We start from the raw sequence: 15,009 nt of genomic DNA on the forward strand, positions 1-15,009 counted from the left end.
AATCCTAAATAAACAAACGTTGCCTATCCAAATTGATCGGGTGCATCTTAACGTATTTCCACTTTACACCGTGCATAAAGGCATACAAATATGTACTTAAAGTAAATACCACTGGTACTAACGTATACACATGTCTATCCTATTGGACACTACCTGCAAGCCGAATTAGCACATACATATAAATACACATGTATGTCTCGAGTAATTCATACTGACATACAAACAACTAAAAAAAGCTAAAAAGGGAAAATTAAAATGTCCCCATGGACCCCGCCGTTCATATAGCTTTACTTTATATGATGATGACGTCATACATCCACCAATTTTTGTGTAATGAAAAAATTTCAACGACAATAATTATTAGTTAATTTTCATTCAAACTTCCCAAAGCTATGCCTTATATTATCCCTTATACCCTTATGTTCATCTTATGTCAGAAACTTTCTACGCACATTTCTCCATTCGTATATGGCTAAAAACCCTAAAATATTCCTTCATATTTCTTTAATTACAAGAAATACATACATATTACAGATATAGATATATTCACCCTAAACAAACGGACATTGCATATTACCGAATACTGTATTCTATATGCATGTATATAAATTAATCGTACATCTATTTTCAATTTACTTCGAGCATAAAAGTAAACACATACATATAAAGTACGTATTCACCCGATATCAAATATGGGATCAGTTTCGAAAACTACTAATTGAGCCCTTTCATTTGATATCCCACATGGCCACATGGCAAGCGCCCTCAAACTTAACACAAGATGGTGCCACTTACTATATGTAAAGGGAACAACAGATCACATACTCCATCCAATTTTCATGACAATCGGTCCCGCCGTTTCCGAATAAATCGGGTGTGACACATCGACTCGATTCTTTTCAAACTACATTTCGATTTTTATCTACAGAGCGATGCACTGTGCGTCGGCTCTGTTTCGATTCAGACTGTCTCACGGGAATATCTCTGTCCGATTCCGAACTATTATATCGCTGCCATTATTTTCATTACTATTATTACTTTCTAACTGTCAGGACAATCTCATAAATAGTACAAATAATCGAATCCTAATTTTTTCGTTCATCGCGAATAGTAAATTTTTTGAAACTGTTGAAAATGTAGCAGTTAGTGTATTTGAGCAGTAGACCGAATACTAAATAACAAATTATTCCTCATATAATAATAAATTGTTTATCGCCATGGCAGTCGATTAAAAGGCGATGTGGTTGCATCAGTGATAAAAAGCCGATTAATAGGTTATCGGTCGGTAAACGTCGGCGACAAAAATCCGATTAATAGGCTTCCGGTCGGTAAAATATTAATGTGTGACCTGTCCGCTGCCACTTCCGCCTTTCTATCAGCTCGTCCACGACTAACTGGCCTGTTCTTCTTTAGAAATTGCATCAGACCAGCGTACCCCGATGAAAGTCGCAGACAACTGTTGACGAAGGCTTGAAGCTTTTTAGTGACAGTGGTGGTCACTTTCCAAGTGCTACTCCGATATACCAATACAGGAAAAACATTAACACTAAACAGTCTCAACTCACTGTTAATGCGTCGAGTGGCATCGGTCAGAGAAAAAACAGATGTTATCGGCGTAGTCGAGATGTTTGTGAAAGAACAACGATAAATACCTCTGCGGAGAGATCGTCAAACCCAGTGGCTTTACTCCTTTTGAGTGCATTGATGGCCTCTTGTTTGGATGAACAGTCCGTATCCGCATGCTACAGGAACTCATCCACAAGAGGTAGAACTTCACCGGATGTGATACGGTTAAGAACCTAGTAAAGTCTTCTCACTCTTCTGCTGCTCGCCATCGTGGAAGAGGAATCGACCATTAACATCCTTCACAGGACCATCGAAAGATTTGCGACCACATACAAGTTCTTTCTTCATGCGTTATACACTTCTGAATTCATTCCAGTCTGTGGTGGCTTCTGCTTTCTTACCAGCGCAATAGCCCTTGACATGGCGCACATTACTCCGAACTTCCCAAGATTTCGCAAATTATCAGACCTCCACCCCTCGCAGCGATCAATAGAGCCTTCAATTCTGACTCCGCACTCATGCACATCTTGTGACTTGTCCTTTGGGGCTGGTTGACTACCGACCACCGATCAGTACTGTCGAGCGGAAATTGGATCGTATAAGCGATCGATGCTGAGAGTGCCTTGCGGTAGGTGTTAGCAATAATCTGATACCGGATTCGCGCTTTCCTAAGTATAAAAATGCAGTGTCGTAAGAGGAATGAATACTGTCCAGAGTCCCACCATCTCACTTCGTTAGACCCAGAATTTTCAGCATAGAACTCTAGAACTCTAGCTCGAGTTGGAGAAAGTGGATATTGGAAGGACGCTCGATATCGTTGTCAAGGAGCATGCCCACGTTCTAAAAACCAATCATAATCGGTTTTCGATAGCCAAAATCATAGCTGTAAGGTCAGTTGATATATAACCCGTTGTTGGCATTTCGATAGCGGTAGGGTTTCGAAATTACCAGGTTGTTAGCAGATTCCTATCTCTTTTAGTAGTCTGTATTCTTAGATTCCAACTTACAAGGAACATGTTTATTTTCTTATTACAGGAATGTTCTTCTTTATTTTCCATAATTTTGGAAAGCTGATAAAGTATTACTGATGATGGCAATGCCATGCTTAAAGAGAAACTTACAGGAATGCTCATGAAAGTCTCACAGCAAATCTGGCACAATGAAGAATACCTACATTTTGAAGATAGAAAAGGCAACAAGAAAACTCTCTTTAATAACAGTAGGCATTAATCACCAATGTAGAATCTAATAGGTGTGTTTGAGTGAGTGCATTCGCGCATTTTCTCTACTTTATTCATCACATTCCAATTTCTATCTGAAGACATAATGCATTCAACCGCCTCACTATGGGATTGATAGATAATTGCCCACATGTTGTTTGGTTTTACTGGACTTATCTGGCATCGCGTCGTCGAAACGTGCAAACGCATCACACTATGATTTACTGCACATACCAGTTGACAGTTAATTATACCTCGATAGCGCCGCAGTAGGCTCTTGAAACCAAGTTTCTAGTCATTATAGGGCATTCAGTATTTTTCTTCAAGAATAGCTTTCTATAACAGAAATGATCGTCTTTGTTGATTTGGTTTGGTAGCGGATCATTTCATTTTTTCCAATTATATTCAAACTTGATAAACCGAAAAAGTCTCTACCTAGCCCAATTAATGTTAGTAGTAACAGTAAAACGGAGCAATTTGTTTTAGATTAAAAGGAGATAAACACAGCACGCAATTTCATTAGAGGTGTACAGGTCCTAACCACAAACTTCAAATTAGGTAACCTTCGTAAGACGCAACGGGTTTCTCAAACCTCAACTAATCAAAGTGCATTCAGACTGTGCATGAAGGAATGCCGTGCAGATATATTTTGACTGATAACATTTCCAGCAAAGGAAACAACTCCAAATTCATTCATGCTACGAGCATATTCCTAAAGTATGCGCTAAGTTTCTCTTGATTTCATTTTCTGAATATATGAAATTTCTGGAAGCTATTCGTGATCATAAGATACGACTGCATTATTGCGATTCGGATACAACAGCAGCTAGCCGTAAATTATCATCTTGTTAGGATGCTGTTATTGTTATAATTTCTATGCAGCCCAGAGCCACTATAACTCGATTATCTCAGAAAAACACGGCTAGAAAAATATATGCACGGGAAAAGCGGTAGTAGATATTGAACCAGGGAAGGTTTCAACTACAATATGTCTTACAGAAATATAGCTGAAAAGAACAATGCATGCAAATTCAAAGTTTCCTTATAAAGTAGTTCAGATCTGATTGGAAATTATATGAACAGCTCCCAACCGTAGAATAGACCACTATCCTATGCCCAAAACTCAGGGCGACGTAAAAGTTGGCTTGCAATCACAAATAATTGTCTTGAATTCTAGTAACGATACCAATGCATCGGATTTGCATTTCATATGATAGTTCCTAAATTCGATCTCAATATGCCCGCGTTCAAAAAGGCTAGAGAATGGCTCATTCGAATGGAAAAGTATTACAAACGGTCTCTTCGAATTATGATAATTACTTACCCATTGAACATAACAGTCTGTTTACAGACAAATAATCACTTTCACCATTTTCATAAACATGTTCAACGGAATTATATGAAAATTCATCGCAGTTTCAACATCGAAATTAAATGTTTACCGGATTATGGCCCAAAAAATAAATTTAATGGCCAATTGGCAAAATCGTAATCGTTTTCCTACAAAAAATATGCCTTGTAATGTATTCATTTCGTTATTTGATTGAACGGAGCGAAATTGAATGAAAGTTATTACTGAAGCCTCGTCATGACATCTATTTTATTGCGCAATGCAATTTGATGATGAATGGTTGCTTCCTTTTGAAACGATTATCTTCCCGTGCCTTTTATATAAACCCTAAAAACAGATAATTACGACATAGACAAAGTGCAGACAATGTTCCATTGCATCATGGTAAATTCTATTTTAAAACGTACACTAGTTGTAGGTGTTCGATAATTATCATCCCAGAATTTTCCATTCACCAACTGATTTCTGAATCCCATCCCAGTATACTCGTGGCAATTATCTTCTCCAAGCATCCCACGCAAGTCAGCAATAAACTCACCAAGCGGCATACACATTAGTTAAATGGTAAACTGTGCAAAGAACGCCTATGCTTTGTTCAAGATCAATGGACACATTTATTAGATTTCGCGGAGCACAAACCCGATGATGTTGATTGTAGCAACTTGTACAGTTCAAATACCCAGAAATCATGGATAAAATCAAAGCAGTATCACGGGAACCATTGGTTGGATCTGCAGACTGCATGGCACCCAACTTCACAGAAAGACCTACTTCGTAATGAGCAGTGCAAGTTAGAACTAAATTCTGGTTGTTCGAAACATGGAGCGCAGCGATCGGATTGAGGATTGGTAATGTTAAAAGGTGGTAGGGCTGACAACCCTACACGGAAAACAACTTGTTACGAAGCCACAACAGGAGCCCCGGACTGGACGAATTATACAACGACGAACCCGGCAACGACAAAGGAATAACGATTTGCGCATTTTCTCATGGAACGTGCGCTCCCTGTACAGACCAAATGCTGCTGAGCAGCTAGCCTATACCCTGTCCCAATATAGGACTGATGTAACAGCGTTACAGAAGATGCGTTGGACAGGGATCGGTTTCCTGGAGAAAAGGCGCTACACCATATATTATAGTGGCCATCCAGTGAACTATGTGCCCGGAGTAGCTTTCTTAGTCAAAATGAAACCTGCTGTTATCGGCTTTGAAAACATAAGCGAACGGCTATGCACTCTGCGTTTGCGAGGCAAGTTTAGAAATATAAGCCCCATTAACGTTCACGCCCTTACAGAGGAGACTGCAGAGTCGGAGAAGGACACCTTCTACAAGGCAGTAGAACGAACCCTCGAAGCCTGTCCCAGATATGATATCAAAATCATTCTTGGGGATTTTAACAGCCAAGTAGGGAAGGAGCCCATATTCAGGCGATACGTTGGCTCCCATAACTTACACCGAAATACAAATGATAACGGACTGCGGATTATCCAAATAGCAGTGTCACACGAAATGGTTGTTGGAAGTACCTGGTTTGCGCGGAAAGCGGTCCACAAACATACATGAGCCTCTCCAGACGAGACCACTTTCAACCCAATTGATCACGTGTTGATTAAAGGCCGCCACCTCTCAGCCTTGATGAATGTTAGAACATATAGGGGGGCCAATATAGACTCGGATCACTATCTCGTTGGCATGGTGCTCCGAGGTCGAATTACAACACCACTCAGAATCCCCTCTGACAATCAGGTGAGAGTTAACACTGAAACCATCCATAACACAGCCCTCCGCGACACATATAATGGGGAAATGGATGCCGCAATAACCGCAGTCAACAGAGGACCTGGAGATGAAGCATCAACAAATGATCTTCACAACCACCGGTAGAACGTTATCATTGATACGAACACAAACATACTTGGCCCCAGCCTCAAAAGGAGTCGGAACGACTGGTTTGACGATGAATGTAAGCTAGCAACGGAACGGAAGAATGTCGCATACCGAGTAATGTTGCATTCTGAAAGAACGCGGGCACGTGCAGAGACTTATCACGAACACCGTCGAGCAGAGGAGCGACTGCACAGACGGAAAAAGGAAGCCTGGGAGAATCAACAGGTCCGTGAACTCGAAAAGTACAGGGAGCATCCGCACCAGGCACACATACATAAAAAGGCAGATATCACACAGTGCAGCAATTATAGAGGTATCACGTTGCTGAGTACCATCTTTAAGATATTCTCCGCTATCTTGCTAGGCCGATTAGCCCCATACGCCCACAACATCATTGGCCCATACCAAAAAGGCTTCACTCCAGGCAAATCAACAACAGATCAGATTTTCTCTCTGGGGCAAGCAATGGAAAAACTGTTGGAATATGGACAACAGTTGCACCATCTATTCATCGACTTTGAAGCCGCCTATGATAGCATAGCCAGGGTAAAACTGGACACGGCCATGAAAGAATTCGGTATCCCGACGAAACTGATAAGACTGACTAGGCTGACCCTGACCAACGTGCGAGGCCAGATAAAAGCAGTAGGATCACTCTCAAGACCATTCGACATCAATAACGGTCTACGACAAGGGGATGCTCTATCATGCGTCCTCTTTAACCTGGCCCTCGAGAAAGTGATCAATGATGCTGAGGTAAATGCAAGAGGTACGATCCTCTTTAAGTCCACCCAACTACTGGCGTATGCTGACGATATCGACATCATTGGAAGAATCACCCGAGACGTATAAACTCCCTTCATCCAGATTGAACAGGCGGCCATTGGGGCGGGATCTTGGGCTGCACATCAATGAAGGCAAGACAAAATATATGGTGACAATGTCAGCACCGAAAACCAACTAATCGGCAACATCAAACCGCACTGGTCAAACGGGAAGAATAAAGATAGGAGAATGCAACTTTGAGACCGTTGATAATTTCTCCTATCTAAGGTCGAAAATCACAACCGATAACAGCTATGGTGATGAAAGCCGCGCACGGTTGTTGTCAGCCAACAGAGCTTATTTCAGCTTACAAAACCTGTTCCGCTTGAAACGTCTCACCATAGGGTCAAAGCTCTTACTGTACAAGACAATGATCTTGCCAGTCCTCATGTATTCCTCGGAAACTTGGGTTCTTAGCAAGAAGAATTGCCAACTCTTGGCCGCGTTCGAGAGAAGAATCCTCCGAAGGAATTTTGGCCCCCGACATAAGGATGGACAAATCCGTAGCCTACATAATGACGAAATCTATGAGCGATACCATGACCGTCAGGTTGTGGATAAAATCCGGCTCAATAGGTTACAGTGGGCGGGTTACTTAATCCATATGGATGAGGATGATCCAGCCCGGAAAGTCTATAAGGGCAATATCTATAGTAGAAAAAGAAAACGACGCAGACCCTGCCTAAGATGGAGCGATGGCGTAGGTCAGGACGCCAGACAGCTTTTAGGGATATCGAATTGGTGGACCTCGGCGCAAAACCGGGATGTCTGGAGTTCCTTATTAAGGCAGGCCTAGACCGGATACCGGTTGTTGCGCCGTTGATGATGATGATAATGTTAAAAGGATTCTCCGATTCGTCTTTCATTTGGCTTCAGGATTTTTCTCCATGCACAGGATCATAGAAATATTCTTACCCGCAAAACGATCAATCTCCCACTCTTCTAATAGAAGGACTACAAGCAAATTCCCAAACATTGTGTGCGGTAACCGAAAAAGCCTCGATCAGAGACTAGAACGAAATAAAATGAATCACAACCTTCACTGAATCTTTAATTAACGTTTCCATTCCACAAAGTGAACAATAATGCCCGCATTCGCAATTAACTAAATTTTCCCTTAACTGGTGTCGATACTTTTAGCTACGTAATTGCTGCAAATAAATACAATTATGTACAAAAAGTGCCGAGAAGATCTGCGTATTTAGGAAAAAATAACTCCTTTTTCAATACTCACATTCTTCGATTTGAGTAACTTTTTTAAGTGTGCATTTCAAATAGTTGAAAAATACGAAAAAGTAAAAAAACAAAAGCAAAGACGTTTAGGTTTAATTAGGTTTTCAATTTAAACAAAACAGCGTATTTTCTGAGATCAATAAAATATAAAAACAAATCGGGTGTGACAGACAGACAGACACCATACCTGCAATAACCAAGGAGGGGCGTGCGTAGATTTGGTGATAATAAGGCTTCCGGTCTGGATGCTGTTTTCAATAGAGCTCTTAAACTAGCTGTTAAAATCAGACCCGACTGGCTTAGCGTATTTGAAACATGCATGGTAGAGGGACTTTTCCCCGCTGGGTGGAAGAGGCAAAAATTAGTTTTGCTCCCGAAGCCGAATAAGCAACCAGTATCCAACATCATACCGCCCGATTTGACTTATCGACGCGGTAGGAAAGAGACTCGAAAAGGTCATCTACAAGAGACTTCTCCAGAGAGGGGGAGAGGGAGTTTACCGGAATTATGCCATGCTCAGTGAGACATCCGTAGTTGAAATTCTGGACACACTAAAGCAAAAACTTTCTGTCATATACAGTCGGTTCCCACGGTATGCAGAATGCAACATACGCGAGGAACCAGCTGAGCTTTTTCAGATCTCTCAACGAATCCCAACAGGGCGTCCAGACAGTACAGTTTTCGGTGACGGAAGCGAAAGAATATTGGGGTGGACCCAGCATGCTGAGCATGCTGAGTGGATCACTGCCGAAGGCACCCGCCATGTCAATACGCCTGGCATGAATTTTGCGGATGTTACCGAAGAGGAAGTTCGGCGGGCTATGAACAGCTCGAAGAACTGGAACGGCCCTGGTCTGGATCGGGTGCAGAATTTCTGATATAAGAAATTTACCAGCGTACACAGTCGGTTGACACGCAGTATAAATGAAGTCATGAGTCGGCCGGAGAAATTTCCATCATTCCTCACTCCGGGGATTACCCACCTTATCCTTAAGAAGGACACGGAGCAGGACCCCGTAGACACAAGACCGATTACTTGCTTACCGAGTTGGGTCAAGGGGTTGCAAAGAGCAACTCATTATCGACTCGGTAGTTGTAGGACAAGCAACTAGAGGCCAAAAAAACCTCTTTAGTTGCTATATCGCATATGCCAAGGCTTTTGATAGCGTTCCGCATACCTGGCTATTCGATATCCTACATCTATATCGCATTGATCCGAGACTAATAAAGTTTTTGGCCACAGTCATGGAAGGGTGGCATACCACGGTGTGTACATCTGAGGGTGCTAATACCTCAGAGTCCATCCGTACACGGAGGGACATCTTCCAGGGGGATTCGTTGAGTCCCCTTTGGTTTTGTATGGCACTAAACCCCCTTTCATGGCTACTGAATGGTGCTACAGGGCATGGTTTTGCAATAAAGTATGGCCTACGTGCTAAGTGCGAACTGACACACTTGATGTACTTAGATGACATCAAGCTGTATGCTGGCACTGACGACCACCTTAGAAGTCTGTTGCGAATAATGGACATGTTCAGCCGTGATATTCGGATGGAGTTTCGGTTAGACAAATGACGAATCCAAGCCATCCGCAAAGGTCATCACGAGCCATATACAGGACATACCATTGGTGACCTCCAGACTTCTACTTCTAGTACCAAGGAATTCCGCAAGGAATCCATGCTCGAGTTGGTAATCTGAAGGATGCTCTGCTGTCGAATTCTTGCGACGTGTAAAGCTGGTACCGAAATCGCATCTCTCGGGGAAGAATAAAATAAGCACGTTGAATGTATTCGCTATCCCTTCGCTGGCTTATGCATTCGAAATATCGCCGTGGACGAAGGCCAATCTGGAAAACATCCAGCGGCGGATACGGACAACTATGTCCAAATTCCGAATGCATCATCCAAAGTCTACCGTGGAGCGGATAAACCTACCCCCGCGAAATCGGAGGTAGGGGCGTGGTGGCGCTAAGTCGACTCGCTGCACGCTTATCTTTACAGCAAAGAGCAGGCGAGTCCCTTGCATGCGGCTGTCTGTAAGGCAGACTGTGGACTGACTCTTTCAATCCTCTGAGTGGGGTGAAGTCGGACCAAGAGCAGATCGATGAATGGAAGTCGAAGGCAATGCACGGTAAACACGTGAATTATCTTTGATAGCCATTTGTCGATTTGCATTTATCAAACAGATGGCTGTGTGCTGGGGAGCTTTTTGCTGAGACGGAGGGGTTCATGTGTGCCATTCAGGACGGCGTGGTCGCCACCCGAGCTTATAAAAAGCTCATCATGAAAGAACAGGTGGAGACCGACCAGTGCAGAATGTGTGGTTTGGTGTTAGAGACGTTGGACCAGCTCATTTCTGGCTGTACTGTTATGGCACCGGTGCATACATCATCAGGCATAATGTTGTATGTAAGTTTATCCATCAAAACCTTGAATACAAGCATGGGCTGATCACGGGAACATGCCCGGTTTACCGATATGAGCCGCAAGCAGTACTTGATAGTTCTGATTACAGCATGTATTAGGACCGGCAAGTCCTGACTGATTGCCATACTCCACACAACAAGCCTGATGTACTGTTAGTTGACAAGACGGGTCGCTCCGCGTATATTATTGATGTTGCTATCCCTCATAATATGATAGCAACATGAGCGGAACTATGTAGGAAGAAGCTGAACTATGACTATGAACTCGGCAAATCAAAGAAATTTGGCGTTTCGACCGGGTGGTTGTAGTTCCCAAAATATTGTCAGCTACAGGTATTGTACCTAAATCCCTCACGGCTTCCCTTGATGTCCTGCGACTTTCGCACAGTCTGGTTCAAACCAGGCAAAAGTACACCATTCTGCATACGTGCTCGATGTTGCGGGGAGTACTGGACGGATTCTCCCATTGACCTACCACCGGCCACTACCACCAGCGTCCCTTTAGTTTTTAAGTAGGTAGGATCGTCTGAGCCTAAATGCCTGGCACTTAGTGCTAGTATTAGGTAAAATCCGACATCTGCCGAGATTGTGATAACTCGGAAAATAATAACATTCTCTCTTTAGAAGCTCTCACATTGTGAACATCACAATGAGAAGCAGGTCCGATGTTAAAGATTCATTTAGATAAACAATTCGAGTGTACCGAAAAAGCTTTTACTGAATTTGCGCTGCCAAGCATCCACTTCACCTGGTAATTTCTTTTCATCCTTCCTTGTCATATTTCACAGACACAGGAGAACTACGACAAAATTCGCTTGCATCAGGTTTGTTCATGACATGTAATTTGACCAGTACTCACTTCGGCTTTCCAAGATAACACGAAATGAAGGAACTCATCAGTTACAAGACTATGACTTCTAGTAGGGAAGCAAAGTCTAATGCCTGGAATCCTATCGTAATTCATTCTGATATTTTGCTGTAACCACAACCATCACATTTACAAGATATTCTATCTTCTTATAAGTCAGTGAAAACCAAAATGAATAAAACTTTTTCTTATTCATTCTAGCAATATTTTACCCTGTCCTTATCACTGCAATTACCGTGTTGCTTGTTAACTAACTTTCAAATTAAAAACTGGGATAAACCGGAAAATGTAAACAAAACTGACCAAAGATATTGAAAAAAACTTTGATGCTCTTTGGGAACTGCGAAACTAAGAATTCTGCTATGGACTTACTAAGTGTTTTCATTTAATATATATGTATCATACATGTTGAACGATTTAACCGTACTGTTTTCTAGTTCCTTCAAGACCCTTCATTCGGAACCGTGTCGGCTTTTACTAAAAACAAACTTGTCCTCCTTGTATAATGCTGAAGGAGTGACAAATATTCCGAGCCGTCTGTACAGAACTAAATCCTTGTATGAGCAATAATGTGGAATGAGCCAGGACCAAAAGGATGTAATCTTTGGTTTTCGGACGCCATTCATTGATTAGAAACCCAGAATTAAACAATTCCAACGGAACTACAATAGTTAAATTATACTCCTCATATGCAAAATCCCCAATTTCGTCATTCCATCACTGGTTAGGAGGAGATTCTAAAAATGGAAGGATTCTAAGTCTAAGAAACAAATTAGAACTCACCTGAAATTTGCAGATAAATCCTTCCAAGAATTCGCGATGCAAAGCACTCTCACTACTCGTCCTCACACTTCCTTGTTCACCTGAAGGGCTAAAATAAACGGGCCTAAACTGTAAAAACACTTGGTCGAGAAAAATCTACCGAAACCTGCGTTTACCTTCTACTTAGTGTCAAACACCTCGAAACAGCTGTTTCGTAAAACAAATATTTTCCTTCCAACGGCCCCCAACTAATCGTAACAGTTGGCTGCCTCACCGGATTCCACAACAGGGAAATTTTGATGCACTTGGTAATGCTTGCATTTTAGGCGGTTCTATTGAAATAAACATCCAGGCAAGGGCTTTTGGACGAAGCATGCTATGATGCAGAGTAATGTGGGCGCCAATTGGGTGCCTTTATTTCTTTGTGTCTCTATTGTTCCTTAGGAAATTAACTTGAAGTTTTAATGACTTAATTAAATTGACGTTCATACCAACTGCTAGAACGCACGTGTGAAATGTCAACAAAAGTGTGAGGTTGTTTCGCGGTTATCAACTTGCGTAAATCCACACTTGTTTTTCTACTGTAAAGTTTTGATTCGTCCGATATTATGGTGAATCCATCACGCCAGCAAGTTTTAAAGTTATACAAGCATTTGATCCGGTACGGCCACCAACTGAAATATACTGACAAGAACTACTTCCTTTCACGGATTCGGGACGAGTTCCGTGAGAATAAGGACTTGAAAGACCCGAAAGAAATTGAGTTTTTCTTCAAGGTATGAAGGTCGAGTAAGTCAGTAATTTGGCAAAAATATATGAAACTTATGATTTTAGCGGGGCGAGACTCTCTTACGCAACGGTCGAGTCATCTAGGGATGTCTGCCGGCTTCTTTCGTGGTATAATCCTGCAACGTACTTCCTCTTTTGCCACTGCCCAGATCAGAACCAAGTTCAAAAATGTCGATTACTCTCGGTTCCCCTCATTGAATGAAGATGATTTAGAGGAGCAGTTCGTACGTGGAAGTGGTCCAGGTGGGCAAGCCGTAAACAAGACTTCCAATTGTTGTGTCCTCCGTCATAAACCCACAAACATTGTGGTCAAATGTCACATACACAGAGTAGCTTCGAGAAATAGAGAGGAAGCCAGGAAGATCTTGTTGACGAAGCTGGATAACATGTTGAACGGTGAAATGTCGATAGAGTCGCAGACAAAAGCCATTGAGTCGAAGAAAATCGCAGAGAAAACGCGCAAGCGGAACAAACTCAGGGAAATGAAGGAGAGGTGGAAAGCAGGATTCAATAGTGGTAACGAAGAGTGAATGTAGTCCAGTTGTTAGCTAGTTTTCGTAATAAATTTTGTGCTATGTTGGAAACGTGGAATTTCAATCGTTTCAGGAATAATACTGAACTGTTTCGGCTTTTTGCGTGCAGCGCTTCATTTAGACCTTTGTTTTACACAAAGCCTTATCGCCCATTTACTTATTCAAATGTACGTAAATAATAATGTTGGTAAATGATCGCATCCTTGTTGATGATTTAGAGGCCACTTCTGAGTGACTTCATAGATGGAAAGTCCGTGGAAATGTTTTTCATAAAACTGGCGGTGAAGTAGCTAAGGCCAAGCTGATAATAATCCATTTTTTGGGCGGAAAAAAACGTGCTCAAATTCATTTTTCCAATTCAGGATTTATCAAAGGAAAGGCTTTTTCAAAATAATTATCTTAGTTTATTATTGATTTACTGTGCCGTTAAAAAACAATTGCAACTGAAGCCCTTTATTTTTAATTGTGGGGCAAATAGGCCCTGATCGGAGAGTAGCTGTTGTGGAATTCAGCATTTCGCATATGATTACGTAACACGAACCCCGTTGCAAGAAAGAAGAGTTGGAGACTTTCAAGGAAATGAACTGAGGCCCGGTATCGTCTGGTTGTCCTTATTGTGTAAAACGATCCGTGTAAAATGGCATTTTCATGTAGCAAATTAGGCCGACAACACGTGGCAGTTGGCAGTCACGACGGGTACGGCCAGGGATATTTTGCAGCGAACAGTGAAATATAATATTCATAGTCATAATATTACATAGTTGTCTATCCAGGCATGTAAAACCGATTGCTCTTCGACCTACTTGAAAACCATTAACATCACAAAAATATTGTTAGTCAAGATTACTAGTATGACTGGCGAAAGAGCATGTTCAATAGAGTGCCACAGGCTGGACCGCTGTATCTTATAATTCAAGTACTTCAAATACTGTAAATTATTATCGGGAACTATGCTACCTCATTTTTGCGACAAATTTGCCAACGATTGGATTTTTATACATGACAATAAATCGTTACTAGCGACGGAGACGGTGTTGAGTTTTGATTCATGAAATATTTTTTCTAGAAGCAGCAATCAAACCTTATCCCACTTCCACGTGGTGACCGCTGGGAGTTTTCTTAACGAAAAGCTGCAGACGAAGGAGGTTGAAGGTGACCCCTCGCGCCTAAAAACAAGAAAAATTGATTTTCAACTGGTCTTTTAGGTTGGAAATTGGGTACGGCTGACAACTCGAACCCTTGAAGCCTGTCCCAGGAATGATATCAAAATCATACTAGGAGATGTTAACAGCCAAGTAGGGGCGGAGCCCGTATTCAGGCGATACGTTGGGTCGTGGCCTTCATGAGATGGCTTGGGTTTCCACGTGGATGACGTTAATTTCTTTTCCTGACAAGGGAGTGTAAAACAGCTCGAGCTTGTAAAGCTTTTCTCGTAACCCTTGTTCGAACTCCTCGATGGCATCTCCCTCTGATGTCAGAATAACTACTTTCCACGGTGCCACGCCACTGGGGCAATGGGCTTTTCTACCTTTTCAGTAGTTGACCAT

At 42.0% G+C, this 15,009-nt stretch overlaps 3 protein-coding genes across 6 annotated transcripts in view; 2 read left to right on the forward strand and 1 right to left on the reverse strand.

The window, feature by feature from the left end:
- Positions 1-12,327, reverse strand: part of LOC119656054 (dnaJ homolog subfamily B member 6) — a 215,104-nt gene extending 202,777 nt beyond the window's left edge. For 2 of the 4 annotated variants that reach the window (XM_038062322.1, XM_038062319.1), the window contains exon 1: positions 12,162-12,327. The gene's annotated coding sequence lies outside the window, so the exon portion shown is untranslated. The remainder of the gene's footprint in view (positions 1-12,161) is intronic. The other 2 variants (XM_038062327.1, XM_038062328.1) reach the window with 2 other exon arrangements.
- A 141-nt stretch (positions 12,328-12,468) lies between these two features.
- Positions 12,469-13,116, forward strand: LOC119656057 (MIEF1 upstream open reading frame protein). The gene is made up of 2 exons (XM_038062330.1): positions 12,469-12,916; positions 12,975-13,116. The coding sequence occupies exons 1-2, from the start codon at positions 12,749-12,751 to the stop codon at positions 13,011-13,013; spliced, it is 207 nt and encodes a 68-aa protein (XP_037918258.1). The 5' UTR covers positions 12,469-12,748; the 3' UTR covers positions 13,014-13,116.
- Positions 12,981-13,513, forward strand: LOC119656056 (probable peptide chain release factor C12orf65 homolog, mitochondrial). The gene has a single exon (XM_038062329.1). The coding sequence runs from the start codon at positions 13,016-13,018 to the stop codon at positions 13,457-13,459; it is 444 nt and encodes a 147-aa protein (XP_037918257.1). The 5' UTR covers positions 12,981-13,015; the 3' UTR covers positions 13,460-13,513.
- The last annotated feature ends 1,496 nt before the right edge of the window (positions 13,514-15,009 follow it).

This window comes from Hermetia illucens, chromosome 4 (genome assembly GCF_905115235.1).
Source record: "Hermetia illucens chromosome 4, iHerIll2.2.curated.20191125, whole genome shotgun sequence".
In the NCBI taxonomy this organism is placed as follows: domain Eukaryota; kingdom Metazoa; phylum Arthropoda; class Insecta; order Diptera; family Stratiomyidae; genus Hermetia; species Hermetia illucens.

Excerpts from the sequence above, each read along its gene's own strand:
- LOC119656057 (XM_038062330.1), top strand. The coding sequence starts at position 12,749 with ATGGTGAATCCATCACGCCAGCAAGTTTTAAAGTTATACAAGCATTTG. Across the intron at positions 12,917-12,974 it reads AAATTGAGTTTTTCTTCAAG|CGGGGCGAGACTCTCTTACG; the intron begins GTATGAAGGTCG and ends TTATGATTTTAG.
- LOC119656056 (XM_038062329.1), top strand. The coding sequence starts at position 13,016 with ATGTCTGCCGGCTTCTTTCGTGGTATAATCCTGCAACGTACTTCCTCT.